At 46.1% G+C, this 19,227-nt stretch overlaps 1 protein-coding gene across 2 annotated transcripts in view; it reads left to right on the top strand.

The window, feature by feature from the left end:
- Positions 1-19,227, top strand: part of MED14 (mediator complex subunit 14) — a 1,045,467-nt gene that overhangs the window by 113,623 nt on the left and 912,617 nt on the right. For both annotated transcript variants that reach the window (XM_085622933.1, XM_085622932.1), the window contains exon 6: positions 10,967-11,095. In XM_085622933.1, coding sequence (XP_085479059.1) covers positions 10,967-11,095 — 129 coding nt within the window. The remainder of the gene's footprint in view (positions 1-10,966; positions 11,096-19,227) is intronic.

The following is a 19,227-nucleotide window of genomic DNA, read 5'->3' as shown; positions in this document are numbered from 1 at the left end:
ACGGGCATAGGACCTGTGTTTCGGAGTAAAAACTCTGGAGTTGTGCCGGCTTGAGAAATGCTGGGTGTAGGATGGAAAATTGAACCGCGAGTTTCAGTGTGCTTTCTTTGAGTATTCTAAGGCGTATTCTCATTCTTTATTGTGCAATGGTCGCTCCAGTTCCTCCTCCCACTCGCGCCGTAGTGGAGTAAGCGGCGTGGCGGTAAGTTCTCGTATGGCTTTATAGAGCCAGGTGATGAAGTGGTGCCCTGTGCCCATGTGGAGTTTTTTGTGTAGTACAGGGTGTGTTGCTGGTTCCCTCTCGGACAGGTCCCAGAGTAGGTGACACAGTGTCCTACAGTTAAGTGATGTAAAGTACAGTGGTGCAGAGTAGATTGGCTTAGAGTGGATTGGTTTTGAGTAAAGTGGTTGAGAGTGCATTGGTATAGAGTGCAGTGGTGTAGAGAAGACTCATGCAGAGTAGAGTGCAGTGGCATAGATTGCTTTGGTGTACAGTAGATTGTTTCAGAGGAGAGTGGAGTGGTGCAGGGTGGAGTGCAGTAGAATGGTGTAGGGTGCAGTGGTGTGGAGTGCAGTGGTGCAGAATAGATTAGAATGGCGGGGAGTGGTGTAGAGTGTAGTGGCAAAGAGTGCATTCCTGTAGAGTGCAGTAGAGTGACATTGATTTGAGTGGTGCAGAGTAGAGTATAGTGGTGTAGCGTGCAGTGGCGGAGTGTGCAGTCTTGTAGAGTGGCAGAGTAGAGTGGGGCAGAGTAGATAACAGTGGGGTATAGTGCAGCAACGTAGTGCACAGTGGTGTAGAGTGGCATAGAGTGTTTTGGTTTTGAGTAAAGTGGTGTAAAGAGCATTGGCGTAGAGTGCAGTGGTGCATTGTAGGGTGGCATAGTGTGGAGTGGTGCAGGATAGAGTGCAGTGGAACAGAGTGGTATAGAGTGGGCAGAGTAGAGTGGTGTAGAATTCAGTGGCTTGGAGTGCAGTGGGGCAGAATAGATTAGAATGGCAGGGAGTGGGGATAGAGTGTATGGTGTCTGGCGTAGTAGAGTTGCATAGATTTTAGTGGTGCAGAGTAGCGTACAGTGGCATAGCGTGCGGTGGCGGAGAGTGCAGTCTTGCAGAGTATGGTAGAGTGCAGTGGTGTAGAGTAGTTGGCATAGAATGCAGTGGCATAGAGTAGTTGGCATAGAATGCAGTGGCATAGAGTAGTTGGCATAGAATGCAGTGGCATAGAGTGTATTGGTTTTGAGTAAAGTAGTGTTGAATGCATTGGTAGAGTTCAATGGTTTACAGTAGATGGTGCAGAGTAGAGTGGCGCAGCGTAGAGTGCAGGGGCGAACTGTCCAATGGCATAGTGTGTTGCAGAGTAGATTATAGTGGCATTGAGTAGAGTGATGCAGAGTGGTTGGCGTAGAGTGCAGTGCCATAGAATGCATATGTTTTGAGTAAAGTGGTGTTGAGGGCATTGGAGTAGAGTGAAGTGGTTTAGAGTATAGTGGCGTAGTTCGCAGGAGCATAGAGTGGAGTGGTGCAGAGTGGCTTAAAGTGCAGTAGCTTTTAGTGCAGTGGCATAGAGTAGATTGTTTCAGAGTAGAGTGCAGTGGTGTAGAGGGGAGTGGTGCAGGGTTGAGTGCAGTGGCGTAGAGCGGAGTGGTGCAGGGTTGAGTGCAGTGGCGTAGAGCGGAGTGATGTAGAGTAGAATTCAGTGGCATAGAGTACAGTGTTGTAGATTGCAGTGGTGAAGAGTGCAGTGGTCCATAGTAGAGTGGTGAAGAGTGTACTGGAATAGAGTAGAGTGGTGCAGAGCAGAGTAAGGCGGGGTAGAGCGAAGTCGCGTAAAGTGCAGTGGCGTACATTGGAGTATAGTGGCTTATAATGCTGTGGTGTAGAGCAGATTGGTGTAGAGTGTATTGGGTTTGAGTAGTGTACAGTGCATTGGCGTACGGTGCAGTGGAGTGACGCAGAGTGGAGTTGCGCCAAGTGCAGTGGCGTAGTGCAGATTGTTTCAGAGTTGAGTGGAATGGTGCTCAATAGAGTACAATAGCGTAGAGTGGCATGGAATGCAGAGTAGATTAGACTGGCGGAGAGTGGATTGGCACAGAGTGCTGTGGCTTAGGGTACAGTGTTGCAGAGTAGAGTGGCATAGTGTGTAGTGCTGTATAGTAGAGTAGTGTGTGGTAGAGTGCATTGGTGTAGAGTGGTGTAGAATAGAGAAGAGTGGAGTAGTTGTGAGAGAGTGCCATCTTTCTTGCATGGTATGCCCCCACTTCTTGCTGAATTGCTGATGTACTTTGACTGAGTGTGCCCTGGGCTCCTGCCAGTCAGGTACCCAGGGCCTATGTTCCTTCCGTAAAACTGCATGAAGCCTAAACCCAAATGGCATCTCTGGCCACCTGTCAGCCCCTGGTAAATGGTACCCTAGATACCCAGTGCCTTGTGACCAGAGAAGGCCCCTAAGGGCTGCAGCACTTATTGTGCCACCCTTAGAGGCCTTGTGCCCTGACACACACACACTGCCTTTGCAGGCTGTGTGTCTTGGTGCAGAACAAAACAGAGAGTCGACATGGCACACATCCCTGTGTGCCATGCCCACAACACACACTGCCCTGGCAGTGGCATACTTCAGTCACCCCTCTAGCTGGGTGCACTATGCCAGTGGTGTGGGTACAGGTGCATGAGCCCTGTGCCCCTACAGTACCCAGGTCCATTCCTGGGCACTGTTAGTGCAGTGCTGCCATTTAAGAGTATATGGTGCTGGGAGATCGTCAACACAAACTCCACAGCACCATGATCGCTACACTGAAGACTGAGAAGTTTGGTATCAAACTTCTGAGCACATTAAACCCGCACTGATGCCAGCGTGGGATTTAATGTAAAATGCACGACAGAGGGCAACTTAAGAGTTGCCCCTGAACCTAACCTACAATTCACGTCCTGTCTGAGGGGGCTGCCTAGGCTGCCACACAGCAGACATGTTGCTGGACCCCTGGGTAGAGAGCCATCCGCTCTCCTGGGCCTGCAACAATGCACATCCTGGGCGAGGTGCTAGGTCTCCTCCCCAGGATGGGCAGGAGAAGCTTCAAAGGCATGCCTCCTTTGTGATCTTCTCCAGGCCACTTGCTGTACTCAGCAACTGGCCCCTACTGGTTCTGACACCCACTCTGGTGGGAAGACTGGCGGGAAACCCCAAGGGAGGAAAGGGGGTGTGCCAGCCTCTGCCAACCCCACCCCTCAGGTCGGGGAGGCGAGCTGAAGCATATCTCCGGGCTCTCGCAATCTTGAAGATGGGGAGCCCTGCCCAATCAGGACTAGGCTACTGCCCCCCTCCCACAGGAGAGTGGCAGGATAGGGGGTGTACACACCCCAGGGAAGGGACCCATTGGTCACTGCCCATTACCTACCTGTAACGCCCCTAAATTTAGTATTTAGGGGGCACCCTGAACCTTCCTTCCTCAGATCCAGATTCCAAAACAAGCAAGAAGATCAAGAAACAAGATGACCTGCCGTGCAGCTGCTAACAAGTGGAAGACACCAACTGATTTGGCCCCAGCCCTACAGGCATTTCGACCCTAGAAACTACTCCTGCTAAACCCCGGCATCTTCAGTAGTCCGCAACCTCAAAATCCCCGGAGGACCTGACTGCCTTGTGACTCTAACCAACTGGGACTCCCACGAGCAGTGGTACTGTTCAAAGCAAGTAACTGACCCCTGGCATCAGTCAGGAACCGCGACTCCTGCACACTCTGCACCTGCCAAGCCTGGCCTGTGCCGGAGTGGACTAAGACCACGAGGACGTCCTCCCGGTGACTGTGACCCCGAATCCAGCACCCAAGGACCCACCTTGACGCTCCTGGCGACGCCTGCAACCTCAGAACCAGGGACCCCTCCAACCGCGACCAGCAGAGGGTAAGATTTCCTGACGCCAAACGGCACCCCTGCACCCGGCGCCCTGCGACCCCCTGTGTCCAACTCCTGGGTGCCTACCTATCCTACAGCTTCCCAACTTACCTCTCGAAGTGGTGGTCGCACCTGAAGAATCTTCGTCCCCGAGCTTGCAGCCTTTGTTTGTCACTGAGCTTCTCCATTGAAATCCATTGAGCGCCTGACGGCTCAAAAGCACCGTGCACCCAGCCGCCCGAGTGCCCCTGGCAGTGCAACCTCTATCCTAATCTACTTCCCCACTTGCCCTGAGTAAGTGACCAGGAGCCCAACTCCCAGAGCTGTGTGGCCTGCTAGCCAGCAACCACCAACCAAAGGCCTCCCATAAGATAACATTGGGCCTAACTCACTCTGCACCCGGCTGCCCCTGTGCCGCTGAGGGTGTAACAACTGTACCTACCTGACCCTGGGAGACCCCTGAGTCTATGCCCAGAACCTTAACTCTGCCAGTCGAGTACTTACCCAAAAGCCGATAACTCACTTTGCTTCCATAGGGTAACATTGATTGGTTTCACTGGAAAATTCTTCTGTCGAGTTTTGAAACTTTAAAATATACACTAAAAATCAGCCGATCAACGAAAACGAATTTACTCACCTGCTATCAGGAGAGATCCCAGTGCTGGATCTTGGTGCCCAGCACTGACCCTGCAAAGTAATTACAACTGTACTTACCGCTAACTTGATTTTCCTCCATAGGATAACATTGCCTGGTTTTTGCCAGAAATTCTTCTAAGTGTCAATTTTGCAAACTTACAAATATTCGTTAAAAGTCGCCTGTATACCAAAAATGTATTCTTTCAACTGTTTACAGGAGATGCACCAGTGCTGGATCCAACACTGAGTAAGAAATCGTAACGATAACCCTACTTACCTGCTAAGTGAATTTCCTCCCATAGGATAACATTGGTGATTCTATGTGAAAAAGTTTCCAAGTGTCCACTTTTAAAATACAATAATATTCCTTAAAAATCACAACTGTAACCAAAACGTTTTTACTCAACAGTTTACAGGAGATGTCCCAGGACTGAATCTAGGATCCAGTCCTGTGGTAAGAAAAGTAATCCAAAAAGTAATCAATTGCATAAGAATCTCATTCTGAGAAAGTATATTTTGATACCTATTGTTGGTTCTAAAATAAAACAACCATATAATTTTTTTATGCAAACCATTGGCCTAGAGTTCAGTTATTGAGTGTGTGAGACCATTTGCTGACTGAGTGTGTACAACAAATGCTTTACACTGTCCTCTGATACTGCCTTACTGCTCGACCAAGCTACCACTTTAGAGAGTAAGGTTATATCTAACTCAAGCCTCTGCCAAACCTCTGGGGAATGTGTGCACACTGTACCTATTTGGGAACTGTATATACAGAGCCACTTTCTTACAGTAGTGCAGAGTAGAGTGCAGTGATGCAATGTGGAGTGGAGTGACGAAGTGTGGAGTGGTGCAGAGTAGATTGGAGTGTCTTAGAGTGGAATATGCAGGGTGTGGTAGCACACTTCCATTACAGACAACACATCTTCAATGGAAATCACCATAACATTTGCACAGACATACACTTTCACTGATAAAAGTATACAGCGCACAAACAATGTGTAGAAATGTACTCGCCTATCATATTGATTTGTTTTTATGGTTTTTAAATGTTTGTTTCCACCACACTTGAGAATTATCAAACAATTTGCTTCATTTGGACTTAGCTAATTCAGAAATATCTGCAGTAATATTGTACATCCTCAAGCACTCCCCGGGAGCTTGCATGATTGTTACATAAACCCTCTCCCTTTGAACACCTAGCTCCCTGGAATACAAAGCCTGATATTTGAGTTCTGTCTTTAAATGCACAGCAAATATGACAAGTTAAGAACAGATTTATAGGCCTGTTTACATAAATCGAGCACTCAACCAATCCTCTCGCTCACCGAGGACTCCGTCAACAGTAAAACCAACTTCTACAACTGCATGACCAATGTAGCCAAACGGATAAGAGACAACTGCCTCCAACTCAACTCCGACAAAACTGAAATACTGAACTTCAGGAAGAACACCTCCGCACGGGACCACAGCTGGTGGCCTGCGGAGCTCGAACCCAAACTGACTGACCGCACGCACGCAACCTCTGCATCATTGTCGAGAGCCAACTGACCATGAAACGTCAAGTTAACGCAGTCGCCTACTTCTGCTTCCACACACTCCGCAGAATCTTCAGATGGATCCCAACCAACACCAGAAAGACCATCACTAAGGCCTTTGTCAACAGCTGTCTCGACTACTGCAATACCATCTATGCCGGCATCTCCAGCCAACTATTCAGAAGTCTTCTGACCATACAGAATGCTGCAACCAGACTCATCCTGGACTTTCCCAAAGAAACCCACATCGCACCCCCACCCAAGAGACCTCTACCGGCTCCCCATCCAGAAAGATGCCAGTTTAAGATCCTCATGCATGCCTGTAAAGCACTCCACTACCAAGGATCTGCCTACCTCAACCATCGACTGAACTTCCACCAGTCTACTAGACACCTACATTCCTCTTCATTTGCCCTCGCACAGACACCCCATATTTGCCGCAGCAGTGGCAGCTCCTTCTCCTACATTGCAGCCAAGACCTTGAATGATCTCCCCCTCCTGCTCCGTACCATCCCCCCTCGGAGGCAGACTTCAGAAATAAACTCAAGAACTGATTCTTCGGAGACATAGCGCCCAGAGATCCCTTGAGGTGACAGTTTCGCTTTACAAATGCTAATTGGTTGTTTGGTGTAGTAATGCAGTAATTAAGGTTTAGACATGGGAAGGGACAAACTTGAGCTGGCCAGCCTAAAACAAACTGAGCCAGCAAATGGAAAGTAAGTTGATGTGAGTTGCAAACCACACCGCCAATAGTTAACTACGGGTAGAAAGTATTGCCAGAGATGCTTTCCGATTGTTGCCAAGATGTCGTTAGCAAACCAGACAGCTCTGCTGTCAGGTAGTCTGCGACCTAAAAAGGGAGGTTTGAGCTGTGCTATTACTTTTAAATGACGAAGCCAAGTTAGTAGTTGAAAGCTGCCCTTTCAGTATGCAATGGCAGATTGTAGCCATGTTTTACCTTGTCCCACTCGGGGTGGCACAACATATAGGCTCTGGGTACCCCTGGCACCATATGCTAAGTCCCTTTTTTTTTAAGCATGTTTTTATTCTAAAATAGCTTAACACACGATATGAGAATGCAGTACATATGATCCTGGACAAGGTATCCATAAATGAGAACGTACCGTTACTTCCATCACTTTTAGTGTACAAAATGGTCTCAATCCCTCCCAGCTCATCACATGAACAGAGTAAACCAGACAATATCCTCCCCCACATTCTAGACAGTGGTGTAGTGTGAGAGGCTGCTGAAGATCATTAACAATATGTAATGTGTAATCTAAACAGTAAAGAAATTAGAGAAAATAAAAAGAAAACCCCAAAGACGGCTGAGCAGCGGTTATCTATGACACTACTTCTCCCACATAAGCGCCCCCCCCCCAACAGGGAAAGGAGATAGTCAAGAGGAGAGAAGAAGGTGACACGGAGGAGGGGGTGTCAGGAGAAAGGGTACAACAAGGAGTAAAGAAGAGGGGGCACCCCCTAAAACCCCTATCAAGTCGGAATCATAAGTCAGACGCCCACACACATTTGCATACTGCCCAAAACTGCATGTACATACATCCCCTCACAGGGCCATCTCCACAACTGCTTTCCCTGGCCCCAGACCCTGGACATATACTAGGTACTTAAAAGTAAGTTAGGCTATGCCAGTTGGGTACAAGCCAATTCAACATGCACCAGTGGAGTTATGAATTTTTAAAGGATAAAGTATAGTGCTTAGAGTCATAAAGCACCAACTGGGACATCTGTTTGGATTTACCCTGGTCTAGGGCAAAGTTCAGGATGACCGCGATGGAGGGCAGGCCGGCTACAGGACTCACGCAGGTCCATCTGAAAAAGTACCTTGGATGGGGGAAGCGTCGAAGACTCGATGAGAGGCGTCGAAGGAGGCGCTGTATAGATCCTGTGTATTGAAGTCATATGTCGGTTCCAATCCGCGTAGTCAGCGTAACTTCATCGACGAACCCCTTGATGATGAAAACAATGCTACGTTTTTGAGCCATGCATTCCAACGTCGTTGAGCCGCGCGTTCCATCAAAGGGAAATGTGTTGGTTCGGAATGTCGCAAATTCATTGATGCGTGAATTCTACTGGGTCAGCCCAGAAATGAACACTTCCAAGGGCCCAGGACTGGATTGGCACCACTTGGCAAGGCAGGAGTCACAGATGGCAGAGTTCATGTGCTGTTTCAGGGTTGTAGGGAGTCTTGATGGCCCTTAGACTTCAGAACAGGGGGCAAGCCCTTGGAGTAACTCTTGGTTCAAGTGAGATGGTCCAGCCCTTTTCCTCAGCCGGGCAGAGTGTAACAAAAAAGCAGTTCTTCCAGAACAGCAGTCCCACGGAGTGGCAGTCCTTGTAGCAGCACAGCAGTCGTTCTTCCTTTTTGAATTCTTCACAGGTCCAGTAGTGTACTGTCTTCGTAGTGTCAGAGACCCAATACTTATTCCTAGTTGTGCCTTTGAAATGGGGGTGACTTCAAGGAAGTGTCTGTGAGGTGCACGCAGGTCCTTTCTTCCCAGCCCTGGCTCCAGACAATCAGTAGGGGGTAATCAGCCCTTTGTGTGGGAAACAGGCACGGTGTATTAAGGTGTGAGTGTCAACCCCACTCTACCCCCCCCCTTCCTGCCCAGGAATAGCTATCAGAATGCAGATGAGTACTCAGACACACCTAACCTGCCTGTGTTTGTGGCTGTCTAGAGGAAATGCTCAAGTGTAGCTGTCACCCAACCCAGATGTGTATTGGAGACCGGCTGCAGGCACAAAAAGCAGTAAGAGCAGAGAAATGTCCAATTTATAATTGTGGCATTTCTGAAACAGTAATGTTAAATCCAACTTTACCAGTAAAGAAGATTTATCATTACCATTCCAAATATATAGAGCATGATTCAGCTTCTCCTTTCTAATTAGGAATTACAGCTTGAAAGTGTATTAAGGAATTCCCAAAGCTAGCCTATGAGTGGAGTACGCCTCACAGTAGAGAAAAACTAATTTAGGTGTTTGTCACTACCAGTACATGCAAAACTTAACTGTACGTGTCCTACCTTTCACTTACACAGCACCCTGTCCTATGGGCTACCAAGGGCTTACCTTAGGGGTTACTTGTGTGTAATAAAAGGAGAGTTTAAGGCTTGGCAAGTAGTTTTAAATGTGAAGTCGAAAGTGCACACACAGGTCCTATAATGGGAGGCCTGAGACAGATTTGAAGAGCTGTGTGTGTGGGTGACACAATCAGTGCTGCAGGCCCACTAGGATCATTTAGGTTACAGACCCTGGATATATGGTATACCACTTTACAAGGAACTTGCAAGTAAACTAAATATGTCAATTGTGTATACACCAATGTTCCCATGTTTATGGGAGAAACACATGCACTTTAGCACTGGTCAGCAGTGGTAAATTGCTCAGGGTCCTAAGGTCAACAAATAGAATCAGCAAAATGAGGAGGTTAACAAGTAGAACGTTTTGGGGGGAGAACATTCTAAGAATGATTTGTGTAACACTCACCTATCCCTATGGTTGGAGATAGGTTCAATTTAATTTTATGAGTAAAACATAATGGCTCCTTTTGGAGCATTTGTTAAGAGTTACAAAGCCTTCCAAACAAAAATAAAGAGACCGTATAATGGTGCTTAAGTCTGTGAATTTGTTTAAAATGTGAAGAATAGCATTAAGGAAAAAATATTGTTTATAACAAGTGTGAACAAGAAAAACAAAAATTGATAAAATTGCACTTGAGAAAAGACATTTACAGGTTAGAGCTTTTTTATTTCATAGGAGTGAATTGAATTTGACTCCTGGTGAGAAAGGCACCTAAGAGTAAGTGAACCCTGCCCTTAATGTCGATGACCGTGCACTGAATTGAAAGAGTCAAGTCTTTGACCCCTGTGATCATAAACTCAGTTTAAAGAAAAATTATACATCAGGCAGGCAGTGCCACTTAAACGTCTATTAATTAAATGGCCTTCACATGCTATCTTCTATATGTGTATTTATTTGTGCTGATAGAATATCTGGTTTCATCGTGTGGGGGCTCACATAGTTCGATCTTTGACCACTTGTTTTGATTGTTCTCTAAATTGATTCTGTGCACTTTGCTGTGACTACTTTAAAAAATCATAGAACCCAGTGGTAGTGATGGTTTCTTCTTAATCTTTATTTGTATTTAACTTCTTTAAGATCTTTTATCTGAAACCTATTTGTTAGAAATAGATTGCGCTTCCAGTTAAAGACTATCAGGAGTTTAGAACCACATGCTCAATAGATGGTTGGACTGAGATTTTGACAGGAGCTTAGCACTCCAGAAACTGGATACAACATTTGATGGATATGAGCATTTAATAAACTCTTGTTATTAAAGGGCAAGTTGTGATGCAGAGTGGCCCACAGAATTATGTTTGGGCATTCTCTTGTCTTGAGAACCTCAAGACAAGTGTGAAACTTACACTGACCTTTCTATGTCCTTTATGATTTTAGAGTTTTAATTTGAGGAGACAGATGGAGTATATCTCACTGAATTGCTGCAGGGTACTAAATTGTTTAATTGACTTCTAAACACTCCTAACATTACTAGTAATATCTTAAATAGACCTACATTTTCAGGGTATGTATAAAGTGTTAGCACGCTGCTACTTCAGTATCAATTTGGCTAATAAGCTTACCTCACGGAATATTAATAAGTGTACAAAGTAGCATGAAAATGTGTGCTTTGTTCAGAAAGATCTCATGCTTTCATGGTTTGTGTTCTTGTTTTGAACAAAACTGTTAACATCTTTACTAAAAACAGTCATTGTGAAGAATAATTATCCAGTTGTTTTGAGAACCTTTTAATACCAGAGTGTCTTCTCTTTGAGGGTTGATGAACAGTTATTATTCAAAAGGAATTTCCCCTTTTTTTCTAGCTAATGGTCGTGTGAAGTTTCGTGTTGAGGGAGAGTTTGAAGCTACGCTGACCGTAATGGGAGACGACCCTGAAATTCCCTGGCGTCTCCTTAAACTGGAAATACTGGTGGAAGACAAAGAAACTGGTGGTAAATGAAAAAACACTCTAATCACATTTTTACAGTCCCATTTTGTTAAACGTTTTATTAACAGTTTTATACTTGAATCGCTAACCTGCTGAGGTGGTCGTATTGTAGACAGTTGAGGTATGTTACCAGTGGTTTCAAGCACATTACTGCACACCAGAAGAAACTTCATAGACAAAGAAAATACATAATAGCCAGTGGCCATATTGTTTCAGTGAGTTATGATGCAAACATGGATTTTAGCATGTTTGGAAGGAAGGAGTATGTTTTATCCTAATTCTAACAAATATGTTTAGGGAAAGACTTAAGCTTACAAACATTGAAGAAAACCTTATTTTGATAAGTCCACTGTGTAGTTTTCTAAAAATAATCTAGAAGTAATATAATTCATAGTTTTTGTCTTTCAGTTCATAAACAGTATAATATTTCTGGTGATGTGCTGGATCCCGAAAACATTTTATACATATGTGTTTTAAATTTTGAAAATATTTTACCAAAGAAAACATTCCCATAAAGGCTAGAGTCTTACTTTTATTTTTTTTTACTGACCCAGGTGTATAAAAGTAGGATAACAAAGTACACAGCTGAAAACACCACTTAAGAAATTCACTGCAAAACCGAATGTAAAGCAGGATATTTCATGTGTATTTGGTTATGATATAATGAATACAAGCTGAGGCTGATACTTTCAGGGTTCTGGAAGCTGAATTGTCCCATCAGGTACAGGAAAGTCATTCAGGAAGTTCAGTTTTCCGCTCAGGGATCAAGGATCAAACAGCACTGTGGGAGGGCAGGTCGGATAAACAGACGCGGAGGCTGTATATAGGAGGATAATGGCCGAGTTTTATTTAAAGCCACACTTAACGGGGTTGGGGATATGGAGAAACGTTCTGTGTCCCCAGACTTTTCTTCCTGCTCTGTCTTGCCGTCGCGGTCGGTAAGTTTCCCTTGGTATGGTTCCTCTTCCTCTTCTTTGTGTGGTGTTCCCCCGGAGGCTCATGAGCAAAAACAAAAGAAAAGGGAGCCGTCAGTTTATCTAGTATATATCGATCTTGTCAGGATAGATCCTTCACCAAAACCCAGGAGTGATTGGATGTGCCTTTCGGGTGGGGAAGTGCAATTTGTGCGTGCAAAGTCCTTTGCTTTCTAAATATGAGGAAGGGATGGGAGTTCAGGGGTCAGCAATTACAGAATTATCGCGTACTTTTTAGGGTCGTAGGGTTTAGCGCTGTGACTCTACGTACAGCGGGTGGGGTCAGTGCACTAGAAGTAGGTGGTTCAGGCATGCCCACGTTCTCCCTTCAACCTCTGTTCCACCCCCTCCTTTATTCGCCCACCTCGTCTCCCTTCCCCGGTCCTGGTCCCGTCCCCGTCCCACTCACCGGCTCCGCCGCAACTCTTCTCCCGAGTTGCAGCCGCTCTCCAGCCTCCTCCTGAGGTATCCACCACTCCTCACACCACCTCTCGTCTTCTTCGTTCTCTTCGTCTTGGTTTTCTTCCTTGCCGTCGTCTTCTTCGTTTTCCTTGTTCCCATCTCGCGTCGCCTCGTTCTCCGTGTTCTTCCTTACTCCGGCTTCTTCGCGCTGTCTGTACCGTGATTGGTCCCTTTTCTTCCCGTTCTCGTCATCGCTTCCGGGTTCGCTCCCGCCTCCTTTCGGGAACTGAGAGAGTGCTTCCTGTAGGGGCGGCATACGTAAGGATTTGTTTATGTGTCCCTGAATGCCTTGACTGTTCCCCGGTCTCTGGGTCCTAGTGCCGGCCAGTGGGTGTTTGGGTGTACTGAATATGGGCCAGAGTGGGGAGTCGTCCGGTCCTTCCTGACAAGCACCATATGCCTTTTTTCCAAGGCTTTCTTTGGACTTAACATTTTTCCACTCTGAATATTTTGTGTTGGCTCAACATCTACGGGCCTCTGCTTGTGAAACAATGAAGATATTCTAAGGCTGGACCATTTCACACCCTCATCTGCCCAACTATTATTAATCGAAGGGAACTTTTTATCACCTAACCTTCATTTACCACAATTATGGCTCTTTTGAACATGTCCTTCCTCTGATCAGAAAAAGTCTTGGAACGAAGAACACAGTTTCCGTTTGGTCTGCTTTCCAGACTCTCTAGATAGATGTTCGCATTTGTCATGAATCCCTTTTGAGAGGTTAAAAGGCCGAGATAGAGTTTGTCTCAGAACAAAGCAGGCAGAGTATTTAAGATGAAAGGAAAAGACTCGTGTAAAGTCCCTTGACAGCCTACTGAAAAAGCCACTGGAATATACCAGACTTTACGCTCAGGGAGGTCCACCAAAGATGGACAGTGCCACATCTCCTGTTCACAGTCAAGATGCTTGACATCACACAACACAACTTTGAGGCATATTGTCAGTGTTTTGTTCGAACTGAAGTCACCTTTCATCGGTAATCTTTCTGGCTATCTATAACCTAGCCCTCCATCAGGTCATTGTCCTACGTTGTTCATCAAGGGTGTGTGTACCATTGTCATAGGCTTTGGAGCAAAGCAGTAAAAGCATTTTGTTTCTTCTCCAGAACTGGAAAACCCCTTGGATGAGGACTACATTCCTATTCCAGCAATTAAAGATGAATCGCAAGACACATAGTAGCTTCCGCTACCCGAAACCTCACAAACCGGTTCTGGACCACTTGATGTCCCCAGTGATGAAGAATTATACGTGCAAATGATCGCAAGTAGATATGCACCCTGGAGAAGATGATCCAGGATAGATTGGCTAAGTGAGACCAGTGCCTTGACTTAGACAAATACTAGATTCTGCTTCTGCCTCAAAAGGGATATCCTGTTCTCCCCTGTCTTTGTAATCTATTTCTTCATCTTGAAAACCTGTGGATTGCATGATATCTTCAATCAAATAACAACTACCGCTGCAAAGAAACAAAACTTTTATCCCAATCCTCCTCCGTTTAAGACAGTGATCTTCTTTGAAAATGTCCAGGTAAGACTACAAAGCAGGCCAGTAGTCCGATTTGGTTCCAAAACCTTTTGGACCCACAATGAGCCTCTTTCGAAAACTGATCTCCTAACACCAAATTAAATAAATGGAGACTAGAATATGAGGCTCCACATTCTTATCCATTATTTCAAAATGCGAGCTTTTCTCCATTCTCCCTAGCGGTAAATTGCAGTACCAAAGGGTTTAGTACTATGTCCTAGGTGACACCAAAAGAGAACAGTTTATTAAACAAGTGCTCTGTGAAAAGGGTAATTTTAAGGCAGTGTGTCAAACAGCTCTTTAACACAATGAAGGAGAAAGCTAAACGTTGAGCACATGGCTGTTGTCACTGTGTGTGAGAAAGTGCCCTCTTTCTGCATGGTATACCCCCACTTTTTGCTGAATTGCTGATGTTCTTTGACTGAGTGTGCCCTGGGCTCTTGCTAATCAGGTACCCAGGTACTGTTCATACCCTAAAACTGCATTGAAGTCTAAACCCAATTGACATCCCTGGTCACAGGTGAGTCCCTGATAAATGGAACCACAGGTACCCAGGGCACTGTGACCAGGGAAGGTTCCTAAGGGCTGCAGCACTTATTGTGCCACCCTTAGAGGGCCTGCACCTTTTCACCCACACACTGCCTTTGCAGGCTGCATGTCTTGGTGCAGAACAAAGTGAAGAGTCGACATGGCACACATCCCTGTGTGCCATGCCCACGACCCACTGCCCTGGATCAGCCACCCCTCCAGCTGGGTGCACTATGCCAGTGGTGAGGGTACAGGTGCATGAGCCCTGTACCCCTACAGCGCCCAAGCCCATCCTTGGGCATTAGGAGTATATGGTGCAGGGAGTTTGTCATTACGAACTCCACAACACATAATGGCTACACTGATGACTGAGAAGCTTCAACTTCTCAGCACATTAAACCCACACTGATGCCATTGTGGAATTTAATATAAAATGCACGACAAACTCGACCAACTTCTAGTGTCCCGCCTGAGTGGCTGCTTAGGCTGCCACCAACAGATGTGTTTCTGGATCCCTGGGTTGAGAGCCTGCTGCTCTCGGGGGCAAGAAAAGATGCACATCCTGGGACGAGGTGCCAAGCCTCCTCCCCCAGGATGGGCAGGGTTCACGAAGGGGAAGCTTCAAAGGCATGCCGAATTTGTGAGCCTCCCCAGACCATTTGCTGCTTTCAGCATTTGGTCCCCACTGGTTCTACCCCCCACTTTGGGCGGGAGAACTAGCGGGAACAACAAGTGAGGGAAAGAGGTGTGTCCACCTCTGCCAACTCCACCCCTCAGGTGGGGGAGGCGAGGTGAAGCACAACTCCAAGTCCCCGCCATCTTGAGGATGAGGGGGACCCAACCAACCAGGGACAGGCTCCTGCCCCCCACCCTCCCACTGGAGGGTGGCACAATAGGGGGTGTACCCCCCGAGGGAAGGGATTCATTGGTCCCAGCCCTCTACCTACTTGTAATGCCCCTAAATCTAGTGTTTAGGGGGCACCCTGTACCTTGCTTCTTCAGACCCAGAAACGACAAGAAGAAAAGATGAGCCGAACAGCCGTGCAGCCAGCTAACAAGAGGAAGACGCCCACTGACTTGGCCCCAGCCCTACAGGCCTGTCTCCCCTCGAAACTGCTGCTGCGAAATCCCGGTGTGTCCTGCAGCCAGCAACCTCAAAAACCCTGGAGGAGCTGCCTGCCTTCACTTCCAAAGACTGCTTCTCCCGTGAACACCGGATTTGTTCAACTGCAACCTCTGGCAGCAGCCGGAGAACGCAAATCCAGCCCACTCTGCACCCGCCGAAACCGGCCCTAGTTTGAGTGGAAAAATACCACGAGGGGGTCACCCCGGCGATCCTGACCCGAGATTCGGTGCCCCTGACCTGCCTCAAGCCTCCATCCGACGCCTGCAGCCTAAATCCAGAAGGTCCCCCTGACCGCGACCCGGAGCTGGTAAGAAGATCCGACCCCAAAAGGCACCCCTGCACCCGAGGCTCCACTGCATTGTGTGCCCAAACCAACAGTACCCAACAACCCTTAACTTCCCAACTTACCTCTTGAAGTGGTGGTCGCATCCAGAAGTCCTTCGTCTCCCTGCCTGCAGAGCTTTTGCAAACCGGAGGTTCTCCATTGAAAACAACCGGGCACCCGACCTCGAAACAGCACCCTGCAACCGCCGCCCCAGTGCCGCTGAGGGTGCACATTTTGTGCTACTTTGTTTCCCCATTTGCCCTGACCTAAACCCTAGGAGCTTTGCTCCCACAACCCAGTGGTCTGCTTGCCAGCAGCCACCAACCGGAGGCCCACTATCCCTTATTGGATAACATTGGGCCTCAGCACTCTGCACCCGGCTGCCCGAGTGCCGCTGAGGGTGCAACAAGAGTGCATCACTGACCCTGGGGGACCCCTGAGTCTAACCCCGTGGGAACCTCAACTCCCTCAGTCGATAACTTACCTATGAACCGATAACCTGTTTTGCCTCCATAGGATAACATTGACAATTTTCTTCCAAAAAGTTTCTAAGAGTGGAGTTTTGAAATCTAAAAATATTCTTTAAAAATCGCAAGAATAACCAAAACGTATTTTCTTACCTATTTGCAGGAAATGTCCTAGTGCTGAATCTAGGTATCCAGCACTGAGTTAGAAAAGTAGTGTAAAAAGTAACTTACTTGTAATTTACTGAAAAAGCCTATTTATTTCAATGCACTGTATTTGCCAAGTATTGCAACCTACTGCATCCCATGTAAATCAAACAAAGTACAATTCCTATTGCATTTTCAAACTGTTCTACAAACAGCAACTTATTACTGTAAAGTATTCAATGCTTACCTGTGCCAGGCTTGCTTGGCTCTAAAAATAAAACAGTATATTTTTTATACAAAAACAATTGGCCTAGAGTTCAGTTCTTGAGTGTGTGAATTCATTTGCTGACTGAGTGTGTACATCAAATGCTTAACACTGTCCTCTGATACTGCCTTACTGCTCGACCACTCAACCACAAATGGAGAGTAATGTTCTATCTAACTTTAATCTCTACCTACCTCTGGGGTCACCTGTAATCTATACACACTATACCTCATTTTGGTGTAGTATATATAGAGCCAGTTTCCTACACTGTAGTTTAAGAGATGTGGCTCCTTGATTTGACTCACTTCCTTCACCTCAAGGGCAAAAGAACTGAATCATACTCTGCCCGTTTATGTATCTACTTTTTGGTATGTAGATCAATGACATTAAAAAAGGAGAAAAATTGAAGCAGAGGCCCCCCTCCTCCATCCCCTCCCAGATCACTAGCATTTGATAAAGGATTTTTCTACGTTAACCCTGAAAGTCTGTAGTAGGGGTCAACTGTGGATTTGCACGCTCTTATGGCTGATGAAGTTGTCTCTGCCAGTAAACTGCAGTAGCAACTTATAGCATACCAGCATCTGCAGAAGCATACATGAGAAAAGCAAATGTACAGTCTTGACTTGCTGGAGGAAATATCCCCCCTGCACTTGCGAAACACTGACTCCATCACCTGGGCCCCAATGACCAGCACCCTAGTGGGAGGGAGAATCACTTTGTCTCCCAGCAAAACACTTGGTGGGTGTGAAACACAGAGGGGCACTATATGTTTTACAGAATTTATATATAAAATGGGATTCCACAATTCTCCACCCAGCATTCCACCAAGGGTCGCAGAGCCTTTTTTCCAGGTGCAGCTGGTTCATGAGGATTCAGATATTACTCAAGAGAAAAGGCAACCCAGCTGAAGAACCAAATTATTTCTTACCACTACTTGTTTTAAAAAAAATAATGAAGGGGTAGAAACAAGAACCCGTACCAATTCAGGTTCTCAGGACTATAGACAAATGTATCAAGAGAATAATTTTCTAGATGTAGGATCACACCAAGTCAGCCCTCATGCACATCAAGGAAACCGGGCATGTATATTCCCTTTTAAAAGGATATATACATCTACTAATACTTAAATGACTGCATAACCTAGGCCAACACCTAGCAGCAGGCGTTACTTAACCTGCATGCAACACTAGACCACTTTCATGATCCAGATGTTCTTATAAGTTTGGATGAATAGACTTATTCCTTCGGGGAACAGGCTGAATTCTATTAGGAGACTAATGACATCTTGTCCAACAGTCTAACAAGTATCCTTTCATTGGTTCCATGAAGTCTTGCATTTTTCTGGTGTTCAGCACCTGAATAACATGAACGTATTCCAGTAACGTCTGCAAGGAACTTGATGCTTGGAGATGCCCTTCAGAAACTGCCATCTGTCAATCTATTCATGCCTCATTTATGGAAAGATAGGGAGGGCACGTGGATGACCTTATAGCCCTTGGGAAATGGTCAGACAAGGATCGGGCATATCACAACAGCATGCAGGAACTGAGTGCTTTCTGTTTAACCTTGAAGCCCTTTCTTTGACCAATTTCTTCCACCATTATGTTAGTACAGGCAGACAGTATGCCCACAAAATATTAGCTCAACAAACAGAGAAAAAGGTGATCTTTAGGATTCTGTCAAGTGAAGTAACATTCACATTATAGCACTTATCTTTGGGTCTGTAACATGCCCGAGTCCATCAGTTCAGAAGGCAAAGTGTAGAGGATGAATGGAAGTTCTATGATAAAGTGCTCCGAAGCATTTTAGCAGCAAAAAGAACACCAGATTGTGACGTGTTCACAACAGCAGAAAATGCAGACTATGCTTTCTGATATTAAGAGCACTGATCCAAGGGATACCCTGCCCAAGGAAATTACTCTATGCTCCTTATAATCAGCAGTAAAGCCACTTGAAACCTCCAGAGGCCTGAAAAATTATCTTGAAGTGTTCCATACATACTTCATAATCCTTGAAGCAGCGTCTTTTTTGCAGATGACCTTTCTGAGCAGCTTCGTTCACCAGCCGCATGTTTAAAGTTCTTCTTGGTTGGTCTCAAGAAAGATTTCATCACAGACAGGAGAGACAGCTTTTCTTCTGAATCAAACACAGTTCTGCTTAAATTAGGAAGTGTCCCATTCAAAGGGCAGCTGCCCACATTTGGTTTTGTAGATCACCTTCTCAATATCCCCTTACTTGAGACTGGAGGCTGAATGAGTTATGGGTTCTTCGTACTCTTAAAGCTTTTTTGGCTCACATCATATCAAGGTGCTGGTGAGAAC

Source organism: Triturus cristatus, chromosome 8 (assembly GCF_964204655.1).
Source record: "Triturus cristatus chromosome 8, aTriCri1.1, whole genome shotgun sequence".
NCBI classification, from domain to species: domain Eukaryota; kingdom Metazoa; phylum Chordata; class Amphibia; order Caudata; family Salamandridae; genus Triturus; species Triturus cristatus.
The sequence above is the reverse complement of the archived record's forward strand: the minus strand, read 5'-3'. Positions and strand labels throughout refer to the sequence as shown.